This window comes from Geotrypetes seraphini, chromosome 4 (assembly GCF_902459505.1).
Source record: "Geotrypetes seraphini chromosome 4, aGeoSer1.1, whole genome shotgun sequence".
Taxonomy (NCBI): domain Eukaryota; kingdom Metazoa; phylum Chordata; class Amphibia; order Gymnophiona; family Dermophiidae; genus Geotrypetes; species Geotrypetes seraphini.
In genome coordinates, this window is record NC_047087.1 from 295,229,312 (window position 1) to 295,253,143 (window position 23,832).

General features: G+C 38.0%; 1 protein-coding gene across 8 annotated transcripts in view; it reads right to left on the bottom strand.

Moving 5' to 3' along the window:
* The window catches only part of NT5C2 (5'-nucleotidase, cytosolic II), a 272,125-nt gene that overhangs the window by 52,464 nt on the left and 195,829 nt on the right, over window positions 1-23,832 (bottom strand). For 6 of the 8 annotated variants that reach the window (XM_033942075.1, XM_033942078.1, XM_033942077.1 and 3 more), the window contains 2 exons: window positions 21,102-21,224; window positions 12,495-12,602 (listed from right to left, as the gene is read on the bottom strand). In XM_033942075.1, the coding sequence (XP_033797966.1) occupies window positions 12,495-12,602; window positions 21,102-21,224 (231 nt within the window). The remainder of the gene's footprint in view (window positions 1-12,494; window positions 12,603-21,101; window positions 21,225-23,832) is intronic. The other 2 variants (XM_033942080.1, XM_033942081.1) reach the window with 1 other exon arrangement.

A 23,832-nucleotide genomic window follows, 5' to 3' on the forward strand; every position in this document is an offset into this window, starting at 1 on the left:
CTTATTCTCTATATATCTGTTATTCATCATGTAAATTAAATATACCCATTTTTATAAAAATATTAATATTAATAAATGCATTTCAATCATTTTCATAGATCATCTTCATAATGAATTAATTTGAATGATTACTTGAATAAAATATACATTTTATATCAATAAATAAATTTTATAATGAACTCCTATTTTATTAATTATCTACCAATCAATTAATCAATTCCTTATTTTTCCATAATAAGTTAATATGACTAAATAATTGAATTAAATATAAATTTTATAATAGACACCTATTTTATTAATTAATCCCTTCAATAAATCAAATTCTTATCTTGTATATATTTCTTAAAATTACAATCTTCTTACATAGAATTAAAATATTGTTTTTATAATAAATTAATATATTTCATTTTTAAGTCTTATTCTCAATATAACAAATTTTCCTTTCAATAATATTAATAATAAATTCATTATAAATCATTTTCATTATTCATTAATCATAATAAGTTAATATGCTTATATAATTGAATAAACTCTCTATTCTGATTAAAATATATATTTTATATAAATAATTTAATTTTATAATTAATTTATATTTTAATAATTAAAAAAAATTTTTTTTTTTTCACTAATATTAATGAATGTGGATGCATATGTTTTATTAATAATTAATTTGATAAAATAATATTATATTATTGCATCCAATATATCAATAAATTATCTTTCCATTTAGTAAACATTTCTTATGTCTTATTTATTTTATTTTTTTTTAATAATCTTCTTTATTTTTCCCTTTTTTCCATCTTCTTTCTTCTTTCTTCAGCTGAATTGTTCCTTTTATTCTGTTTTTTATATAAACATAGGTTCTTCTTGTGTCAAAAATTCTTTCAGTTTTGCAGGATCTTGAAAGTATATGGATTTATTTCCACTGGATATTCTCATAGTGGACGGATAATATATTCCATATATGTAACCTTTTTCTTTTAACTGCTGTCTGAATGTGAGGAATTGTTTTCTTATATTTGCAGTATATTTAGCAAAATCTGGAACTAAAATCAGTTTTGATCCTTTATAATTTAAGTTTTTATTTGCTTTTGCCATTTTTAATATTTCCTGAGCATGTTGGTACCTTAATACCTTGAATATCAAAGGTCTTGGAGCAGCCTGGTTTACTGGCTTTCTTATGGGGATTCTGTGGGCTCTTTCTATCTCTAACGGCCATTTTGAATTGAGCTGAAGCAGTTTAGGTAAAAGATTTTCCAAGAATTGTACAGGATCTCCTCCTTCAATATTTTCAGCCAGACCTAAAATTCTGATGTTCTTTCTTTTTCCTCGGTTTTCCATATCCACCAATTGATTTTTTAAAGCTGCTACTTCTTTTTTATCTTTATCATACTCTTGTGTGAAGGATTCAAATTGCTCCATTTTTTCTTCCATCACTGCCATTCTCTGTCTTTCGGTTTGAATCTCTTGTTTCATGTTGAGAAGTTCTTCTTTAACTTCAGAGATTTTACTAGCATTTTCAGTCAGCATCAGTTTTATTTTGAACAGTTCAGTCTTAATATCGGATTTTTCAGTGAGTTCTTCAGCTTCCATCGGGAACGGCACACTCGATGGTGACAGGGGAGTTACTTTTGTTCTTTTTGCTGATATACCCGATGTTGAAGGCTTTTCAGATTTTCCCTGCTTCATACTTGCCATTTCCGACGTTGTTTTATGTTATTTTTATATCGATCAGACAAAGTGAAAGTTTTATTTTTTTCCGTTTGTTGCCTGGATACGAGGAGCGCTGCGGTTAAGCTGCCATATCGTGCGCGCTCCAAGCCACGTCCACTCTAGGCATTTTAATACCAAGAACATGGGAGAGTCTGAGAGGAAACAAAAGTTGCCATTCCAACTTCAACCAATCTGGGAGCTTATCCATGAGCTCTGGGAGGACCCAATACATACCCTGGCGCATAATATAGGATTGATGATACCTATAGAAATTAGGAAAATTTACCCCACCCTCTGCAATTGGCTTTTGTAAAGCAATTCTAGCAATTTTACCTAGCCAAATAAATTTTGTAAGAATACTATTTAACGTTTTATAAAAAGACCCCTGAAAAAAAACTGGTATCATACCCATTTGGTAACAAACTACAGGCAAAATCACCATCTTAATAGTTTGGACCCTGTGATGTTTTTGGAGACTTCTTTTAGCATCTTGCGGTCTTGCTCTGGGGGTCAACTTGTTGGCAGTTGTTTGGAAAGTTCTCCATTTGTACACTATTTTCCGGACCGTGGAATAGCTAATGTCAAGTTCTTTCGAGATCTTTTTAAATCCCTTACCAGACTTATAAGCTGTTACCCTCTTCTTTCTGAAGGCCTCAGACAGCTCTTTTGATATCACCATGGTGTTCACTCTCACCACACCAGTCATGAGCACACCAAATTAAATGTTTGAGGTTTAAGTAGAGCAAACCTCCTTTAAAATGCTGAGTAACGATGTTCTAATCATGTGCATCTGATGTGATACACCTGTGTGTGATTTCAGTCACTTTAAGTTGGAGGATATGTAAGGGGTATCCTAATTTATTCCTCAGTTAGAATACATATTTTTGTGGATATCTTTTGTTTCATGAGTAAATCAAAGAAACGTTTGTTGTTTACCTGCAATTCATCATTTTCTTTTCCAGAGATAAATAAAGTAAAGATTTGATATCGATATGTGAACATTTCTTAAGAAAGAACTGAATATTTCATGGGGTGTGCTAATTTTTTCACATGACTGTATATGGTCAAATTTCAAAATACTAGTGATGAAATGTCCTGTCTGTCCAAATTAGATTATAAGTTATTTTAGGCAGGGACAATCTATTGAAAGTTAAATGTACAGCGCAGCGTATGCTTTTCAGCGCTAAAGAAATTATAAATAATAGTAATAGTAATAGTGGCAACATTTTGAGCAATTTGTAGGATTCTCTGATGCTTTCTTTGAAGTTCTCACTTAAAGGCTATTACAGTAGTCATGGTTTGGATAACATGAGGAAGAACCTAGTGAAGCTTGAGGAATGGTCTAAAATTTGGCAGCTAAGATTTAATGCTAAGAAATGCAAGTATAGTTTTGGGGATGGAGTGGGATTTGGGCATGACAGAATGTGGTGATCCAAACAGGTTCATTTATCTATTTATTTTTAAAATTTATACACTGCCTAGAAGCAAAGCATTTCCCATACAAACATACATAACATAAAATGGGCCTTTTAAAATTCTACAATACATAAAATACTTCTTCCCTAGAAGGATGATTCAGTGCGGAGAGAAGAATGGCCAGTAGGAAAAAGGGGGGTATTGATGCTCCTGCATAAGACCACGTTTAGAAGTGGTGGAAACAAAGACAATCTAAATTCAAGAAAGCTTGGGACTAGCATATGGGATCTCTTAGGGCAGGGGTGTCCAATCTTCCATGTTGAAAAGATCATACGCCGAGACTGCTTTTGAATCAAATAGTTTTGAATTTTCTTCATGCTCTGATCTTTGATAGAAAAAAACAGTATTAAGCAGGATATAAGCAGAAGGCCCATACCCCAATATGTATGCCCAGGTACATTAGATAGAGATGTGAGCCCACCAGGACAGATAGGGAAAAATACTTGAGTACCTAAATGTAAACCACTTAGGCTATAAGTGGTATATAAATACTAAAAATAAATAAATATATGACATCCTTTTGCTTGGGATATATAGATAATAAAAGATGAAGCTGAATGATAAAGAAATGTTTTAGAGATACAGTAAAAAAAGAATACTGCTTGGTTAGCATTACTGGCAAGTAAGTTTTTAAATAGATGTTTTGTCCCAGCTGCTACTTCTTGCAAGATTGGGTAATCTATCCCAGATCCTAGAGCAGGTCACTGTATCTAAGCTAACATGCTGTTATAAGAAGTGTTTTTTAAAAAAAAATAATGTTTATTGAAACAGCGTTATAAGATGTGTTGCATTGTTAATATTTGAAAATCAATAAAGATTAAAAATAAAAAATAAGGGGGGCGTGGCTTGGCACGCGCGATACATGGACGTGTGATCGTGTCGCTCCGTTCCCCAGGCAGCAATTTATAAAATAATATACCTTATTTTGAAGAAATTTCAAGTTTGGCTTGTATCGGGAGGTATATAAGAATGGCGAGTACAAGGCAGGGAAAGATTGATTCAGCTTTCGCGAATGCTGGCACGGCAAAGCGTCTGAAACAGGATATGGTTGCCGCAGCTAAAGCCCCGCTTCCGGATGAAGAGGAAAGTGGGAGGAAAGAAATACTGGCGGAACTGAAGAAAATCTCACAACAAATTCAAAAAATGCGGAAAGCATCAGTGAAGTAAAAGAAGAGGTTTTAAATATAAATAGACAGTTGGAGGCAGTGAATCAGAAAATGACCATTTTAGAATCCAGAGTGGAGCAGGTAGAAATGACTGCAGCACAAACAAAGAAAGATAATAAACTGATCAGAGAACTGCAGAAGAAACTGGTGGACTATGAAAATCGTGGAAGGAGGAAGAATATAAAAATTATTGGTTTGGGAGAAAATTTGGAAGGTGAAAATCCGATACAATTTCTGGAAAATTTACTTCCAAAACTGCTTCAGTTAAATACAAGGTTCCCATTAGAAATCGAACGTGCCCACAGGATTCCTTTCAAACGGTCAGCTGGAAATTCAAAGCCTAGACCTCTGATTTTTAAACTGTTAAGGTTCAGCCAAGCAATGGAAATCCTGAGTCTGGCAAAAGCAGACAGAAATTTAAACTATAAGGGATCTAAGATCATATTTCTGCCAGACTTTGAAAAAGGCACTGTAGCTGTGAGACAGCAATTTCTTCAATTAAGAGCACAGCTGAAGGAAAAAGGTTACAAGTACGGGTTATACTACCCGGCAAGAATGAGAATTTCTTCGGGGAACAAATCACTTTATTTTGATGACCCGGAAAAGTTGAAGAACTTCCTTACAAATCCAGAACCTATGTCTATGTGAAGTTGATCAGGAAAGAAGAAGTGAAGCAGATTGACTGTTTTAAAAATTCATTCTAGATCCTGATAATATAGTTTAGTTAATGGAAACATCAGGGTATAGTGGCAAAAGGGGATAAAATAAAATATATTAATAAATAATAGATATGATAGTAATGGATTATCAATTTAATAATAATATATATTGAGGGATAAGTATTAAAATATTAAATATGGGGATAACATTGAGTTATGAAACTGAATTTGAATGCTATTAAAGGTAAAGGAATTTTTGGAGGGTTCTTTAAGGTCAATATATTAATTGATTTATAGGTATGATATAATAAAACATTTTTAATAAGTAGTAGATATGATATAAATGAACAGATATTCTTGAAAGAAATAGAGATATATGAAATTAAATGAATTTGATATGAAATTAAATATTTTAAGTAAAAGTTTATGTCTTTTAAAGATTGTAGGGTATGGATGGGGGTCATTAATTTAATAAAATAAAATATGGTGGGATAATTATTAAAACATTAAATATAGGGATAACAATGAATAATGGAATTTAATTGAATACTATTATAGGTAAATGAATTTCTTTAGATGGTTATCTAAGGTCAAGATATTAATTGATTTATAGGTAGGAAAATATTTGAATTGAATAGATTTTTAATAATATATAAAATGAGATGAAATATTTTTAAAGGCTGTCTGGGGGGAGTGTGGGGTTGCATTTCCTATGTGCGTTACAAGTTTATCCATTTGGAGGGAGGGTTTGGGAGGGATAGGGTTGGGGGAAATATTAATAATTTATTTAGTGATGAATTTGGGGGAGAAAGATGAAGGGCAATTGAATATTTGGAGGGAGGGAGGGGAAGGGAGGGGGACTAAAGGATTATTGAATATTTGTTGCAGAGTACATTTGGAAAAGAAGAGAAATGAGAGTTTAATGGATTTAATATTGGAAGTTATGAATGCATGGGTTCCTGATCATTTGATAATAATTATAAATTATGATATTATTAGAATGGATATATATGTTAAAGATGATTAAGTTTTTTTCATTGAATGTTAATGGCCTCAATCATGTGATTAAGAAAAGGAAAATTAGATTTCCTTAAGAAACAGAATTCGGACATATATTTCATACAAGAGACGCACCTATCGATTAATGAATCTAGGAAGCTGGAAGGTGGGTGGATTTCCAAGTGTTTTTTCGCGCCAGCGAATGGGAAGAAGTCAGGTGTGGCAATATTAATAAGTAAGAAATGTTCAGCAAATTTTCAAATGGTTGATGCAGATCCCTTGGGAAGGTGGGTACATATCAAAATGAGCATGGGGAATAATACCCTTGATTTGTTTAATTTGTATGCTCCAAATACTAATCAAATGGAGTTTTTTTAAAAATATGCAAAAAATACTATTATCACTGGCTGCTTCTAATCTAGTGGTGGCTAGAGATTTCAATGCTGTAATGGATCCGATAATGGACAAGAGTCCAAGTAAAATATTAAAATCATTAGGGTTAGATAATTTGTTTCAATCTTGTGATTTAACAGATATATGGCGTATTCTTCATTTTAATGATTGGGAATTTTCCTTTTGTTCGCAAGTGCATAAATCGTTTTCAAGAATTGATTATATATTTGTTTCAAATAAAATAGCTCAAAAAGTGAATAAAGCCATCATAGATCCGATAATTTTATCTGATCATGGTGGTGTTTGGATTGAATTACAATTGGATGAGCAAGTGGAGGCAAAGCCGATTTGGAGGTTCGATAATGCTTTGATTGCAGATCCAAAATTTATTGATGAGTTTAAATCAAAAATGAATGAGTTCTTTCAAATTAATGATTCTGGAGAGGTTAATATTGAGATGGTATGGGATGCTTTTAAAGCAACCATGAGAGGTTATATTATTTCATACTCAGCTTATGTCAGAAAACAAGCTAAGAAACAATTTTATGATTTAGAAAAAGAAATTAAAATTTTAGAAAAAAAATTAATGGATAGGTGGGAACATAAGACATTACAAATTTTGTTAAAAGCTAAAGACAAATAATATGAATTATCTTCAAAGCTTGTTAGAGAGGATTTGTTTTATCAGCAAGCTCAGTATTATGGACATTCAAATAAGGCTGGAAAGCTATTAGCAAATTATCTTAAGGCAAAAAAAAAGGAGGACAAAAATTGTTATAATAAAGGGGAATTATACACTACAAATGAGCATATTTTAAAACAGTTTCTTGCTTTCTATAAGGATCTATATTCTTCAGAAAACTATAGAAATAAAGAACAAGATGGTTTAAATTTTTTAAATTTACTTGATGGTCCAAAAATTCCTGAGTATATAAAAGGAAGTTTAGAAGAACCTATATCTCTAAAAGAGTTAGAAGAAGCATTGAAATCTCTTAGAGTTGGATCCGCTCCAGGTGGTGATGGGTTTACAGTGGAATTTTATAAATCATTTCAAAATACTCTTTTACCATATCTGTTAAATTTGTATAAGTATCAACTGACTAATGGTTGTATTACAGGTACTATGGCAGATTCGGTAGTTATTGTTTTGCCAAAACCAAACAGAGACCCTAATTTGGTATCAAACTACAGGCCTATTTCATTAATTAATGTAGATGGGAAAATTATTGCTAAAATAATGGCGTTAAGATTGGCAAAAGCTCTCCCGTACATTATAGATACTCATCAAACAGGATTTGTTGCAAGGAGACATTCTTCACATAACACTAGGTTGGCGTTTCATACTTTAAATTTAACAAAAACAGTAAAAGATCCGACGTTTATGGTCTCTCTAGATGCAGAAAAGGCCTTTGATAGGGTAGAATGGAATTTCATGTATCAGGCATTGGAGTGGTTTGGGGTGGGATCTGGATTCATTCAAATGGTTCAAACGCTGTATAGCTCCCCTGATGCAAGATTATATATTAATAATAGTTTATCAGATAGATTTGACTTGCGGAGGGGGGTTAGGCAGGGTTGTCCTTTATCTCCGTTGCTTTTTGATGTTGTTCTGGAACCCTTGTTAATTGCTATTAATCAAGCAAAGGGGATAAAGGTATTCCCTATTCAAACTGGGAATATAAACTGTCTGCTTATGCAGATGATATTTTACTTTATTTGAGGAATCCAGTGACCACCATACCATGCCTACTTGAATTGATAGAGAGATTTGGAAAATTTTCAGAATATAAGATCAATTGGAGTAAGTCTGAAGTTTTACCGCTTAATGTTCACTGTGTCAAAGGATTATTCGATTCATTCGATTTTGTATGGAAGGATGAGGGCCTAAAGTATTTAGTTATACTAATCAAAAATAATGTTGATGATACAATAAAGGAAAATGAAAAACTTTTACTTAAAAAAGTTACAGAGATGTGTGAGAAATGGAATCCATTGTATTTATCATGGTGGGGGAGAGTTCAAACTATTAAAATGATGATATTGCCTGTAGTTTGCTATCAAATGAGTATGATACCAGTTTTTTTTCAGGGGTCATTCTATAAAAAGTTAAATGGTATTCTTACGAAATTTGTTTGGTTAGGTAAAAGAATTGCTTTAGTATCTTTACAAAGATCAATTATGGAGGGAGGGGTAAATTTTCCAAATTTTTATAGGTATCATCAAGTCTATATTCTACATCAGGGTATGTATTGGATCCTCCCAGAGCTCATGGAGAATGTTCCAGATTGGTTATATTTGGAATGGCGACTCCTGTTTCCTTTTCATTTTGTTCATTTGCTTAGTATAAAAATACCTAGAAGATATAGAGAAGATAAAATATTTGTTGACACATGGAAAACATTAAGGTATGTTAGTAGCCTGTCACCTATTCCAATTGTTAAATCTTTACATCAATCCATTTGGGTAAACTCCAAGATCAAAATTGGCGGAGCGCAAATCGTTTGGAAGCAATGGATTATTGGGGGTATTCGTACCTTGAATGATGTTATTTTAAATGGATCACTGCTTAGTTTTTCACAATTGCAACACAAATTTGGTCTGAATAAAAATCAAAGTTTTAAATGGTTGCAATTGAAGCAGGCTATTCAGGAGCGGTTCCCTGAATGGAAGACTCTTAATAATCAATATAGTTTAGAATTCCTTTGCTTTCAGGCAGATTTCTTGGGTCACCAAGCCGCACAGTGGTATAAATTATTAAGCGAATATGTGAATAAAAAAAAGAAAACTGGGTTGAGGGATATTTGGAGCATTGAGATTAAGCACCAAATTTCGGCATCTCAATGGCCATGAATTTGGTCTTGGAGAATAAAATCAACAATGTCGGCATCTATGAGACAAACATGGTTGTTTTTGTTGCATAGAGTGTTTTGGACCCCAGTTCGCTTACAGAAAGTAGATAATTCTAGGTCTAATAGATGTTGGCATTGTAAACAAGAAGCAGGGACTTTAGATCATTTAATTTTTTTCTGTCCTTGCATAAATGCATTCTGGAAGTCAATTTGGCCCCAAATTAATTTGTTATTAGAAAATCATGTTGCCCTGTCCTATGATACAATTTTATTTGGCACTTCAATGAGATATAAAAGTCAAATTTCAGGATCCAATAATAAATTATTATTAATATTAACAGGAGTTGCCATTCAGCATATAACTAGGAATTGGAAAGACTATATAAGTCTGAATTTTACGTTTTGGTGGAATACAGTGTGTTATATATATAGAATGGAAAAAGCTATAGCATTACAAAATGGGAACTATAATAATTTTAAAAAGATATGGGGGCCATTAATGGAATATTCAAATGATTTGGCACCTTTACAAGACTGATTGAATATATAATGAAAAAAAATAGAATATGATAATGAATGAAATATAGAAATGGGAGGGATGGGGGTGGGATATTTCACTAATTAATAAGATGTATGGTTAAGAAGGAACAAGTGATTGTGTATAATATATTGTATAAAATTGTAAACTTGTTGGTGACAAAAATTTTTTATGAGATTAACGAGTCTGACTGATAGTACTTCCTATGCGTGCCACAGAAATCAGGCCAAAGACGATGTAGGAGGAACGTTGTATTACTGTTTCCTCTTTGCCACTGCTGCTCACACCCAGAGAGCTGCCTTGCCCTCACTGCCGTCACCCACCCCCAGAGAACTGCCATTGCCATCACTGCCCATCCCCAAAAAGCTGCCATTGCCGCCACTGCTTTTGTTGCCATCACCCACCCCCAGAGCTGCTGTTGCTGCCCATCCCCAGAGAGCTGCCTTGCCATGGTCCACTATAGCCCCTCCTTCCCACTAACCTTTTACAGCAGTGCGAGTAATTAAAGCAGAACATTGCAAGTAAGCTCACTGGCTCCAATCTCTCTCAATACCTTTAGTGCATGCTACACTGGAACAGGAAGTTACATCAGCTGTTATAGTGTAAGAAGGGACTGAAGAGACCACGAGAGGCTGTAGAACAGGCGAGCTTGCCGGCAGTGCTCTGCTTTAATCGTAAACACTGCTGAGGGTTATAAAAGATTAGTTAGAGGGAGGGAATGAGAACAACTGACCCAATCTGACCTTGGGGGGGAGGGAAGGAGGGAGGAGAGAAAAACAGAGACCCGACCACAGGGGGGAGGGAGGAAGTAGAGAGACATACCTAACCACCGAGGGAGGGAGACAGACCCAACCATGGAGGGAGGGAGGAAAAGGGAAAGAGATAGGGAGACCCAACCAGTGAGGGAAGGGGGGGAGAGAGAGAGAGAGATCCAACCAGGGAGAAGATAAGAGGGGGGGAACACTCAACCACAGATAGAGGTGGGGGGGACCCAACCACTCAGACAGAGAGAGAGAGCCAACCAGGAAGGGAGGAGAGATACCCAACCATGAAGGGAGGGGGAGAGAGACCCAACCACGAAGGGAGAGAGAGATCGAGAGTAGGATCACAAGAAGATTTGCTGGAAGAAAGATGTGCAGACGAGGAGATAGGATCATGTTTGAGAAGGCTAGATTCTGGAAATAGGGATGGAAAAACCAAGGGAAATGGTGACAGAAGGGAAGGAGAGAAATGATGAGCTCAGAGTGGTAGGCAGAGGGAGGGTAGGAGAAGGAAGAGAGAAGGGAAGAAAGGGTACTCATGCACTATAAAGGAGGAAATGTGAAGGGGCGCTTTATGCAATTAATTGTGTGATTAAAAATTTTAATCGATGTACAGCCCTAGTCTAGATGCAACCCTCTTTATTGCTGACAGGAGTGAAACTATGAGCATGTGATTTATAAGTCATTATAGTGTTGTTAACGTTAGGGAAAATTACTAATGAAGTAAGATTGACCAGAAATCACATGACCAATGAACCAAACATGGACCTAGTGGCAAAAAGCAGTCATATGCAATTTATCATTGTATCTTAATAAAGTAAATGTATTGTAATTGGAAGATGTACTAACTTATGTAATGAATAATAATTAATAAAAGGGCCTGCAGCCCAAGTCTCAGGGAGACCCTTGGTCTGGATTCTGCCAGTTAGCAGATCACCAAGACACCCATTAGGGCTCTGACGTTTTAAACTACAATTTGTATCTGTTATTCCTTGACCTCCATCAGAGATGGAAGAAAGGGCTGGGGGCTAGGTATTCACAATAATCACTTTATCAATACTGAAGATATCTGGAGTTTCAGTAAAGAAGTTTGAACGAAGACTGGTGCCTTCTCAGAAGGGTTATGGAATTGTTCTTTCATGCACAACTTTTGAAACCATTGCATGAGGCGACAGAAGAATTTTGAAGGATGATGACCTGGTGAACTCCACAGAATCAGCTGATCTCAGTGTTGAATATTTTTTTTCTTCACTTTTACTTAGAAACATGATGGCAGATAAAGGCCAAATGGCCCATGCAGTCTGCCCATCTGCAGCATCCACTATCTCCTCCTCTCTTTAAGAGATCCCACCTTCCTGTCCCATGCTTTCTTGAATTCAGACAGTCTTTACCAGGAAACTGTTCCATGCATCTCCACCCGTTCTGTAAAAAAGTATTTCCTTAGATTAAGAGCCTCTCCTTTGCCTCATAATTGTTAAGGATCTGACTAAGGCAGTTTTTTGGGCTTGCATGGACATGCACACAAATCCATAATGCTTTTGGTGATGCAATGAACAGAAACAAATGATAGAGACTGTGGGTTTCATCATTAGGTTTCTTTCCCTGCAGGTTGGGCAAGATCTGAAGCCTGCACTATAAAAAAAAGAAAAAAAGAAAATAACTTTCTGCAAGAAAAAACAAGCTAAAAAAAAGGACCAAAATTGTCAGAAAACAAGAAAGACAACTCTTCAATAGGCAAGTAGAGAGATATTTGTTTTGGTGCCCATTTGGCAGAGCAGAAACCCCAAAACAAAACTGAGAAGAGTGTTGTACATGCTCAGAAGTTTACACCAGTTTTGAGCTCTATGAGCGCTGTTCGCTGTTCTATCAAATGACTATCTATTTATGTGCTTGATTCAAATCCTGCTTTTCAGTAGAGAACATGCTCCACTGGTACTTACAGTATCCACCTGCCGTAGTACTGTTCCCTCTCCAAAAAACAAAGGCTTCCGTGCATCTACTAGGATAAGATCAAAATAGGACTGCCAAGGCCGATGTGGACTTCCTGACTACAAGGGCAAAGAAACAAAACAAGAAACAGATCAGCAGCTGCAGGTATTGTGCTACTGTATAAGGCATATTTCTCATGCATGTCCTCCATTACCATGACAAAATACTCTGAATGCAAGCACCAAAGTATTAAGGGGATTTGAATAATAGTTTGGTTTTTTTTCTAAAGGAATAATAAATGAATATTCTTTGGCAAAATATTTGATTTGTTTAGTAGTAGAAACTGAAAACTTCTTTTTATCTGAAAGGTAATGTAGTTAAAACACTACCGTGTTTCCCCCAAAATAAGGCAGTGTCTTATATCAATTTGGAGCCCAAAAAACGCACTAGGTCTTATTTTTGGGGTATGTAGATGATCATCTCACCCTTTCTCTCCTTCACTCCAATTTTTCCTCTTTCCTTTCTCTACCCATGTGCAGCATCTTTCCTCCCCTCACTTCTATCCCCCTGGGCAGCAGAATCCTTGCCCATCTTCTATCCTTCCCTCCCTTCCATCCCTTGTGCAGCAGAACCCTTGAGCACACACCCCCACCCCCACCGTGCAGCCGAACCCCCCGACCCTCCATCCTTCCCTCCCATTTGAACCCTGCTGGCTGCAAGCGAGCCCTACATACCTTCATCCAAAGCAGCGTTGAGCTGGCAGCACTCTAAACAGGCTGCTTCAGCCTTGTCCGCTGAGGAATTCCTTCTGCCAAGCTACTGTTACTGATGACATCATCAGAAATGTGGCAGAGTGAATTCCTCAGCGGAGAAAGCCAAAGCAGCCTGTATTCAGGAGTGGCACAAAGATATCAGACACCCTAGATATACTTTCAGCCATGCACCCCCTCCCCATAGGTAGTTCAAATCCTTATAAACCCCCCCCCCCCCACCTGGGACAGCTGAAAGGTCTAACCCTCCCACTTTATTTTTTTTGGGGGAGGGGAAGGGGGAATCCAGTCATCCTCTCTTCTTCCGTCACCTATCAGATCCTTCAATAATTCATGATCTCCCCTTCCTATTCCTATATCCCCCCAGAGTCATGTATTTTCCCTTCCCCTCTCCTAGGTGGCCAGTGTCTCTTCATTCCCTCCTTCCTCAGGTGATCAGTATTTCTTCTTCCATTCCCTACTCCCCCACCAAAAGGCCAGCATCTGTCTCCACTTTACTTCCCCCAGCCCAAGTGTGCCTGTTGCTGCACCTCCACATTTGTCTGGACTGGAAGCATCAGTGCGGCATGGAGCCTTCCAGCATAGTCCCACGCTGAAGACCTGCCATGTCCTGCTGTCCCCTCCAAAACTGGCTTCCTGTCAGGGAAAAGGGAATCATGACATGGCAGTGCTAGAGTGTGGGCTTGTGCTTGCGTAATGACCCTGCATTGGACTGATGGTAGCACTGAAGTAATGCTCTCCTGCCTTGTGGAAGCCATGTCATCACTACCCCCCCAAATTCTGCTGCCCTGTAAAATCACAAGATACACAAAACAGAGAAAATATTCACTAAGTTCATCAACCATTTGCATTGGAAAAAAATATCCAAGTGTACCACATAAAGAAAGATTAGATTCTTACCTCAATAATCTTTCTTGTAGATGTACTAAGTGGTCCTGAACCATAAGGTTTTCAACATGAACTTGCAAATTGTTTGCAGAAAACTGTCAATTAGAGAATGACACGGTGAGCGATCCCCGCGGGGAGCCGCGGTCTGCTATGATTTGCTCGCAGGCTATGGAGACTTTCCAGCCGAATTGCCGCAGACACGGGAACAAAACTTTTCACCGCCCGCAAGAACGGTGAAAAGATTTTTCCCTGCAGGCAAATTTACCCCCTTCATTGTGACCCGCGAAACCGCGATTTACCGTGCCTGATCCTTTGTTTCCTCCGGCGGCCATGCTGTCTCCTCCATTCCAGCTCTTCATCACCACGTTGCCGCATTGACTCCGCTCCCTTTTAATGTGCTGGCTCCTGATTAGTCACCTCTTCCTGCTCAAGCAGTGAGGGGACCAATCGCTACTGCCACACATGATTTGAAAACCCCATTTAATGAGTTGTAGTGGCGCAGCAGTAGCGATTGGGATTTTGGAAAGGAGCTGCGAGGACTGGAGTTGCTGGAGTCGCTGCTGCCTGCTTGGACTGGAGTTGCTGGAGTCGCTGCTGCCTGCTTGGACCGGAGTCACCACGGACTTGAAGCTGAAACTTCGTTTTAGAACTCGTTGTAAGAGGTAAGGTCCTTCTGCTTGCCTGCCCAGGGTTCCTGAGGGGAGGGGAGAGGAGGGGGAGGGTTCGGTTCGGTTGAGATGCTCTTGCAGCACGGAGCTGGTTCATTTTTTTTTTTTTAATCTGCTAGTACAGGTTGTGTTTTGTTTTTGTATAGTTAAGTAAGTTGTAAAGAATGTTTCCTTTATACGTTAATAAAGATAAGCATATAAAATCATACCTGTTTGAGGCTTTTATGGATGCTGCGGTGACGGGGCGGTGAATGGGATGGCAGTGGCGGTGAAGGGGCGGTGAAAGGGGTGGCGGTGACGGGGTGGTGAAGGGAACAGCTGTGACAGGGTGGTGCAGAGGTTGGTGGGCCAGGGACGGTGCAGTGACGGAGAAAGATTTTTTTCCCCGTGTCATTCTCTACTGTCAATCTTCTTTTCAATTCCACCTCCTTCCAGGGAGCTGCTCCTGCCCCTTTAGTTCGTACAAAACCAATCAAGTAGCATTGTAATGAAAGACATAACCGGAAAGAGGAACAGGGAAGAATCTCCAACAATACAATTCAGTTCTGCTCTGTAATAAACATTACCAATGAACATTATAACATTCAAACAGCTGCTATAAAGCAGATACAAAAATGTGTGCAACCAGCACTAATATTATATAGAGCTCATAGCTACTTGCATGTTCCGCTATCAACAGAGACTTGAAGCAGACTATATACTTGAGAATGTTTCTTTTATTTATTTATTCTCTCAGCTCATCTGAAAGACAGAGGTTTCTCCAGCTCCAGACTGATTCCGATGCAGAGGGCAGGGCTTCAGGAACACTATATACATCTACAAGAAAGATTATTGAAGTAAGAGCCTAATCTTTCTTTCTAGTGCAATGTGTCTAGTGGTCCTGAACCATAGGGATATACCAAAGCAGACCCCAGAGTCTAGGGCAGGCCCACTGAGTCTAGGGCAGGCCACGAAAGCAGTGTTCTTCCTGGCTGTTAAATCTACCCTATAGAACCTAGTAAAAGTATGGAGGGTAGACCATGTAGCCGCTCTACAGATCACCTCAGGCAAGACAGTCCTAGTCTCTGTCCATGAGGTAGCAACTCCTTTGCTGGAGTGAGCTTTCAATGTAATTGGTGGTGGCTTATCGAAGCCCACATACGAAAAGGAAAAGGTCATTTTAATCCATCTGGATTAAGGGAGGCTTTTAGACGCTGGCCTCCCTTTCTTGGCATGAGTGGTCAGAACAAAAAAAGTGATCCAATATGTGTAACTCATTGGTAACTTTAAGGTAAAAGAGAACAGCTTGCTTGACATCCAGCAAATGCAATGCCATGTCCTTTTTCTTTGACCCTGTAGGGTGGAAAGTGGGTAAATGGACTTCCTGTTTAACATGGAAGGCCGACACAACTTTCGGGTAAGAAGGATGGAACCATGCGTAAGGAGAGTCCTGCTTCCATAATTTTGAGGAATGGCTCCCTGAAGGAAAGAGCTTGGAACTTGGAGATTTATCTCACCAACATAATCACCACCAAGAACATCATCTTGACCTTAAGATCCAGAAGGGAAGATTCCCTTAAGGGCTCATACAGAGGTCCACTAAGACCCTGCACTTTCAATGATCCGACTGACAGACCCTTCTAAAGTCCCTGTCTTGACCTCTCAATATCTTCAATGATAGTCAAGCAGTTTAACACTTTTTAGGCTTTTAGCCTAAAATACTACCAAGCCTAGACTCCGTGTTCCTTAAACAGGTCTGTTTAATATCAATTTAGAACAAGCATGTACACAGTTTGTAGATCTTACAGCAGTTCTTCCTCACAGAGTCCACATACTCAACTGACACATCCTATACGTAGAGGAAGCAGGAATATTTTGCATAGTCCTATGCAGGGTTGTCTAGAAGTAGGGAGATCCTGGATTCTCTACAAGGAGAACTGTTCCAGCAGTTGTTAATGAAACCCATGCGGGATAGGGTTATACTGGACTTAGTGCTTACAAATGGGGAAAGTGTATCTGATGTTACAGTGGGTGATCATGTGGCATCCAGTGATCACTGCATGGTAAGGTTTAATATTAAGATGGGTATAGAGAAGGCTCATTCAAAAGTAAAGTTTCTAAACTTTAAAAAAGGCTAACTTTGAACGGATGGGGGATTACGTAAGGAATTGTCTGGTTGGGAACGTCTGGAAGGAGTATAAATGCAGTAGGCAAAACAGAAAGGAGTTATTGTAAGGGCAACAAACCTTTCTGTGAGGCAAGTAAATAAAAGTAAGAGGAAAAGAAAGCCACTTTGGTTCTCAAAAGTAGTAGCTGAGAAGGTAAGGAATAAGAGGTCAGCTTTCATAAACTACAAAAGATCGCAGAAAGATGAAGACAAGCAAAAATATCTAGAAAAGTTAAGAGAGGCTGGTTGAGTAGTCAGGAAAGCAAAGATACAAATGGAAGAAAAAATAGCAGACACTGTAAAATGGGGAGACAAGATATTTTTTTTAGATATATCAGTGATAGAAAGTGCAAAGTGGCATTCTGAGACTCAAAAGTGAAGGGGAAGAATATGTTGAAGCTAAAAAAGAAAAAGGCTGAATTGCTTAAAAAATATTTCTGTTCTGTGTTTACGGTTGAAGATCCGGGAGCGGGACCGCAGAAGACAAATGCGAATAGGGATGGAGGAGTGGTAGACCCTTAAAGATTTTCAGAGGGTTGTGTTACTGAGTAGCTAGCTAAATTAAAGGTAGACAAAGCAATGGGGCCAGATGGTGTACATCCGAGGGTGCTGAAGGGATTTAGGGAAGTTCTGGTGGATCCGCTGACTGACCTTTTCAATGCTTCTCTAGAGTAGGGAGTGGTATCAGAAAACTGGAGTGGTCCCTCTACACAAAGGTGGAAGTAAGGAAGAAGTAGAGAATTACAGGCCAGTAAATCTGACTTCTGTGGTAAGCAAATTAAAGGAAATGCTTTTAAAACAGAAAATGGTGAAGTTTAGAGGTAGGTCTTATAGAAAAAATCTAATCAATTTCTTTGACTGGTGACCAGAGAATTGGATAGAGGGAGTGCGCTAGATGTTGTGTATTTAGATTTTAGCAAAGCCTTTGAAAGTGTTTCAAACAGACGTCTAATAAATAAACTGAGTGTCCTCAGGATGGGCCCCAAAGTGATGGGCTGGGTCAAGAACTGGTTGAATGGAAGACAACAGAGGGTTGTGGTTAATGTAGATCGCTCTGAGGAAAGGGATGTTACCAGTGTGCCTCAAGGTTCTGTTCTTGGGCCTGTTCTTTTTAACATTTTTGTAAATGACATTGCTGAAGGGCTTTTGGGTAAGATTTGCCTCTTTGCGGATGATATCAAAATCTGCAATAGAGTAGAAACCATGGATGGGGTAAATAACATGAAGAAAGACCTAGCGAAGCTTGAAGAATGGTCTGAAATTTGGCAGCTAAAATTTAATGCTAAGAAATGCAAGGTCATGCATTTGTGCTGCAAAAACCCGAAGGAAAGGTAGTTTAGGGGGTCAATCTGGATCTTTTGAGGTTACTGCTGCTTTTTTCTCTTCTGTGGTGGGGGCTTGGAAGAAGAGGATGTTGCATGGTATTGTCTCTTAGAATCTGTTTTGAAGCAGACTTAGATTGTTGACTCTTAGTTTTTGTTCTGAGTCAGCTTTTAAGTAGCAGCCTCTATCACTGAAGAGTTCAACCCTTCAGGCATAGAATTTTGGCTAAACGGTTCTGAAGATTAATATCCATGTCAGAGACTCATAGCCAAACAAGACACCTCATCATAATGGACATGGCCAATGCTCTGGATGACATTTCAAAAGCATCAAATATTGTCCGTGCCATATATTTTTTGGTTTGTAGAAGACTGTTATCTGCTGAAAATCCTTAAAGATTTTCTGGGGGAATATATTACTTGAAGTCAGCCAACTTCTCTACATGATGTTTAAAATAAAATGACACGTAGAAGTTGTATTTAAGCATTCTATTGGCCAACATAGTTTTGACAGAGATGAAAATCAAATTTGTCCATAATACGACCCTCCTGTTCCAGTGGTGCAGAAGCGTAAACTCTGTTAATGGAGATTTTTTTTAAGGGTCAACTCCACAAACAACGATTGGTGGTGTAGTTGCAGTTTGTCAAATCCAGGACAAGAAATTATTCTGTAGAGTGAATCAATTTTTCTTGGGACTGCAGTAACAGAAAGAGGAGACTCAGTTTTGAAAGAGGGCCTCCTTAAGAAGATTATGCAATAGTAACTTAAGAAGTTCTTTAGGAAGTTTGTCATAATCTAAGGCATCAAGGAGCTCTGCCCTGGGCTCAGAATCAGCCTTTAATTTGACAGTGAGGGCCTTGCCTAAGTGTCTAATATATCTAGTAAAAGAAAATCCTTCAGGAGGAGATCTTTTTCTTGAAGGAAGAGGAGATGGATCTGAAGGTATGCTATATGACTCAGGGGCAGACAAAGTGGGCTCACACTCAAGAGTCAGTATGGTGATGTGAGAGAACAGAATCAACTGCAAGAACCCCCAGGTGACTCTCGGTAAGATGAAGAATGTAGTAGAGAATGATAAGAACGAAAAGACAATGTTCCTCGATGTCTTCGGTACTGATCTGATGAAGAGGAGCAATGGGAAGTTCTCTTATCCTTGGAAACATGGGATTGACGCGATGTAGAACAACGATGCATTGAGGCAGAGCATCTAGTTGATGAAGAATGTCAATGTGTCAAAGGAGGACACTGATGCTTGGATGAAGAGCATCGCTGTTGCTATGTTGGAGATCGATGCCTCGATGGAGCACGTCAATGTCTACTGGCAGATTGATAAGAAATAGACTGACGTTTCAATGGAGATCTGGAATTGGTACCCCGTGGCCTCGAGATTCTATGCTTAGGCTGGGCTGGTACCGAAGGAGTTGATGCTAGTACCGGTATCCCATGTAATTTAAACATGTCACCGATCTCCCTCCTGAAAAACTCATTGAGTTGTTCTTTGAAAAGCTGCACCAGTACCCTTGGCTCAATAGCCAGTACCACTGGTGTGGCAGGATGTTGAGGGGTGGGTTGCCTTGAGGAGGATGCATGCCCTGAAGGAGACACAACCTGTAGAGATAGAGAGCGATGGTTGGCCTGCTATTGAATGCAACAAGCATTTTGTGAGCGCTTTTATAGGTAGAACAGCATGTGCAGGTGTCAACAAGATGCTCAGGGCCCAAAAACTGCAAATATCAACTATGTGGGTCAGTGATTAAGATAGGCCCACTGGCACCGACAGTACTTTTTAAAAATGGTCAACGGTTTCGACATGAATGGAAAAATTGCAGTGCCAAAATTAAACTCAATGATGAGAAAATAGGAAAAGCCTGCCTAGAAAATAACACGAAGGCTGAAGGACCAAGTAACAAAAAAGAAAAACATATTATTTTCTTTTAGTCTTTTAACTAAGAATAACAAAAGTGAAGAAAAAAATGGCCAAAGGCCACTCGATAGTAAAATGTTATGGGTTGAAGGCAATGCAGACAGGATGAAGTCCAGAAAAAGAACTTCGCTCCGTAGATAACGAAGAACTGAGGAACTGTGAGCCAACAGCGGGTGGGAAGGCACTCGCACATGTGCGATGCGGGCAGTTGAAAAAGTTTCTTAAAACTTAAAGTGACAGTTCACTTTTAACACTGTCTGTAGTGAGCTCCATGGATGACATCACCCACATGTGAGAATATGCTGCCTGTTTGTCCTAAACCTAGAATAATAGTGGATACTGTGGAGGGGCAGACAGAATGGGCCATTTGGCCTTCATCTGCCATCATGTTTCTATCTTTCAGTTTCAATATGATCTGCTTCAATTTCTTGGAATCATCACTTCCAAAGATTGTTTCTGGTATGATTATCACACCTACATCCTCTTAAATAAAGACCACAGTATTACCATGTTCCCCGAAAATAAGACACTGTCTTATATTAATTTTGGACCCAAAAAACACACTAGGTCTTATTTTCGGAATAGGTCTTTTTATTTCATGTACAATGATCATCTCTCCCTTCCTCTCCTCCACCCCAATTTTTCCTCTTTCCTTTCTCTCCCCTACATGTGCAGCATCTTTCCTCCCCTCTTACCAATCCCCTTGTGCCTTCCCTCTGCAGCAGCTTTCTATCCTTCCCTCCCTCCCTTCCCTTGTGCAGCAGAAACTTTGCACAGCTTCAATCCCAACTGCCTTTTTAGCTCTTTTTTCTGTAGCGGGCAGAGATTCGGAGAGCCTGCTTACGCTAACCCAAGCCCTCTCTCCAAGGGTTCCCACCTACGGGAAAGCAGGAAGTTACCTCAGGGAGAAGAGTGAGGAGTTGACGGGAGCAGGTAGTCCGAATTGCTGCCGCTTCTGTTGTAGAAAACTTAAAATGCCTGGTCGCTGACTGGAGACGAGTCGAAACAGCAGAACATCGCTCCTATGAGAAAGGAGTGACGAGTAAGGAAAGAAGGCATGTGGTTCGATCACCCACCGCAGAACAGTAACCTCAACAACCTGCCAAAACAGACCAAAAGACCCGAAATGGAGTCTCGCTTCACTTTCTAACAGGACCGTCAGCCAATGGTCTCCTACGTCTTTGTAGACAGAACTTGCAGTATATCGAATAAAGCTTTTTTTTTTGGTACATTAACATTGTTATCAAAAGTAACATTTAGCAAACAGTACGAAAGAGACCAACCACCAAAAAAGAAGCTTATATACATAGCATTGCCATAGATTTCCTACCTCCATGCTTTTCTTCTGACCCTCCCCTAGATTGCACTGCTTGATTGAGGCAGCTGGGGGGGGGGGGAGTGCTGCTGATGGTGAATCCAGTGCTTCAACTAGGGCTTATTTTTGGGGTAGGTCTTATATTAAAACCTACCCGAAAATCATGCTAGGGCTTATTTTCGAGAAAACACGGTAATTTGGTGTTTCATCTATTGACTAGTCTTTTTTGTGGTACAACTGATTGACTGTCTTGCAGATTTTTTTGCCTCTAATATACTAGAAAATGTTATCCTTAGTTTTTACCCATTATGGCAAACTTCTCAAATTTAATATATGTAAAATATAATTCTAATTCCATATATCATATTGTAATAATAACATTTTTAAACATCATCATTTATAATAACCTAATATGTATAGGAATTAAATATCTATGTTATAATAATTTCCACACTCATTTAATCAAATCTAAAATAATTTTTTTTTTTTTTCCAATTAATAATAGCAGTATTAAATATATATGCAATAATTCTATAATAGTATTCAATTCAATTATAATGTAAATTTATCATAACATCCAATATATTAATAATAATTGAATCAAAAATTATAAAATATTTTTTTTTTTTAAATGGATGGAATAAAATCAAAAATTAATTTAAGTCATAAAATTCAATATATTGTAATAAAATTTGAATCAAAAATTGTCATTCTTATTTTATCTTGCATTTTCTATATCCTTTCTTCAGATGAAACTTCCATTTTATTCTGATTATATGTAGACATTAGTTCCTCTTCTTTTTTCTTTCTTTATTTCCATCTATTTTCATTAGATAAATTTGCTTTATTCTGCTTTATTATGTAGACATTGGTTCTTCTTGTGTCAAAAATTCTTTCAGTTTAGCAGGATCTTGAAAATACATAGATTTATTTCCTGTAGAAATTCTCATTGTAGACGGATAGTAAAGACCATACATGTAGCCCTTTTCTTTTAATTGTTGTCTGAATGTAAGGAATTGTTTCCTTATATTTGCAGTATCTTTAGCAAAGTCAGGAACAAAAATCAGTTTAGATCCTTTATAGTTTAGGTTTTTATTTGCTTTTGCCACTTTTAAGATCTCAAATGCTTGTTGGTATCTTAATACTTTGAAGATCAGAGGTCTAGGAGCTGTCTGGTTTGTTTGTTTTCTTGTGGGGATTCTGTGGGCACGTTCTATCTCCAACGGCCATTTAGAATTCAGCTGCAGCAGTTTAGGCAAAAGATTTTCCAAGAACTGTATAGGGTTTTCTCCTTCAATATTTTCAGCTAAGCCAAGGATTCTAATATTCTTTCTTTTTCCTCGATTCTCCATATCAATTAGTTGATTTTTTAAGGCTGTTACATTTTTCTTTTCCTCTTCACACTTTTGTGTGAAAGTTTCCAACTGACAGATTCTTTCCTCCATCACAGACATTCTTTGTCTGTCAGTTTGGATTTCTTGTTTCAGGTTAATCAACTCTTCCTTCACTTCTGATAATTTGTTGGCATTATCAGTCAGCATTATTTTGATTTTAAATAATTCCGCCATGATGTCAGCTTTTTCATTAATTTCATCTGCTTCCAGCGGGATTGGTACGCTGGACGGCGATACAGGGGTTACCTTTGACCTTTTTGCCGACACTCCCGAAGTACAAGGTTTTTCATTTTTTCCTTGCCTTATCGCTGCCATTTCCGCCGTTGATTTTTATTATTTTTAAGTCGGACAAGTAAATAAATAGTTTTATTTTATTCAGTTGTTGCCTGGGACTCAGGAGCTCTGCGGTTAAGCTGCCATATCGTGCGCGCTCCAAGCCACGCCCCGAGATAGGTGTCTTTGTGCACCCTTAGGTGTGGGAGGGTGCCTCCACTTAGGTGTTGCTAGGTGTCCTAAGAGTTTAGCGCCAAACTCTTAAATTGTTTAATGTTTGGGGGGGGGGGGGGTTAATGGCTGAAAACCAGCTTGGTCAATTTCCATGCCAATTAAGCCAATAAATAAAAGTTAGGCACGGATCCCTAATGCAGGTGCCATGGTGCTTCTTTTTTATTTTCCTCACCTGGTCTTGTTTTTTGTTCTTTAAAAGTTATTTGTTGCCTTTAATAAATTATTTCACTGCATCATTTAATCATGCTGAAATTAATTTGGTCTTGACTTACTGTAAAATGTAGAATACAATTTATCTGGTATTCCAAGGTAATGTTTTTAAACAATCACCATGTCTTCTGTAAACTTTTAATTTTTGTACCTGCTCCTTTTGTTAAAAGGTTATTCAGTTTCATAATATAAATATCAAGATGA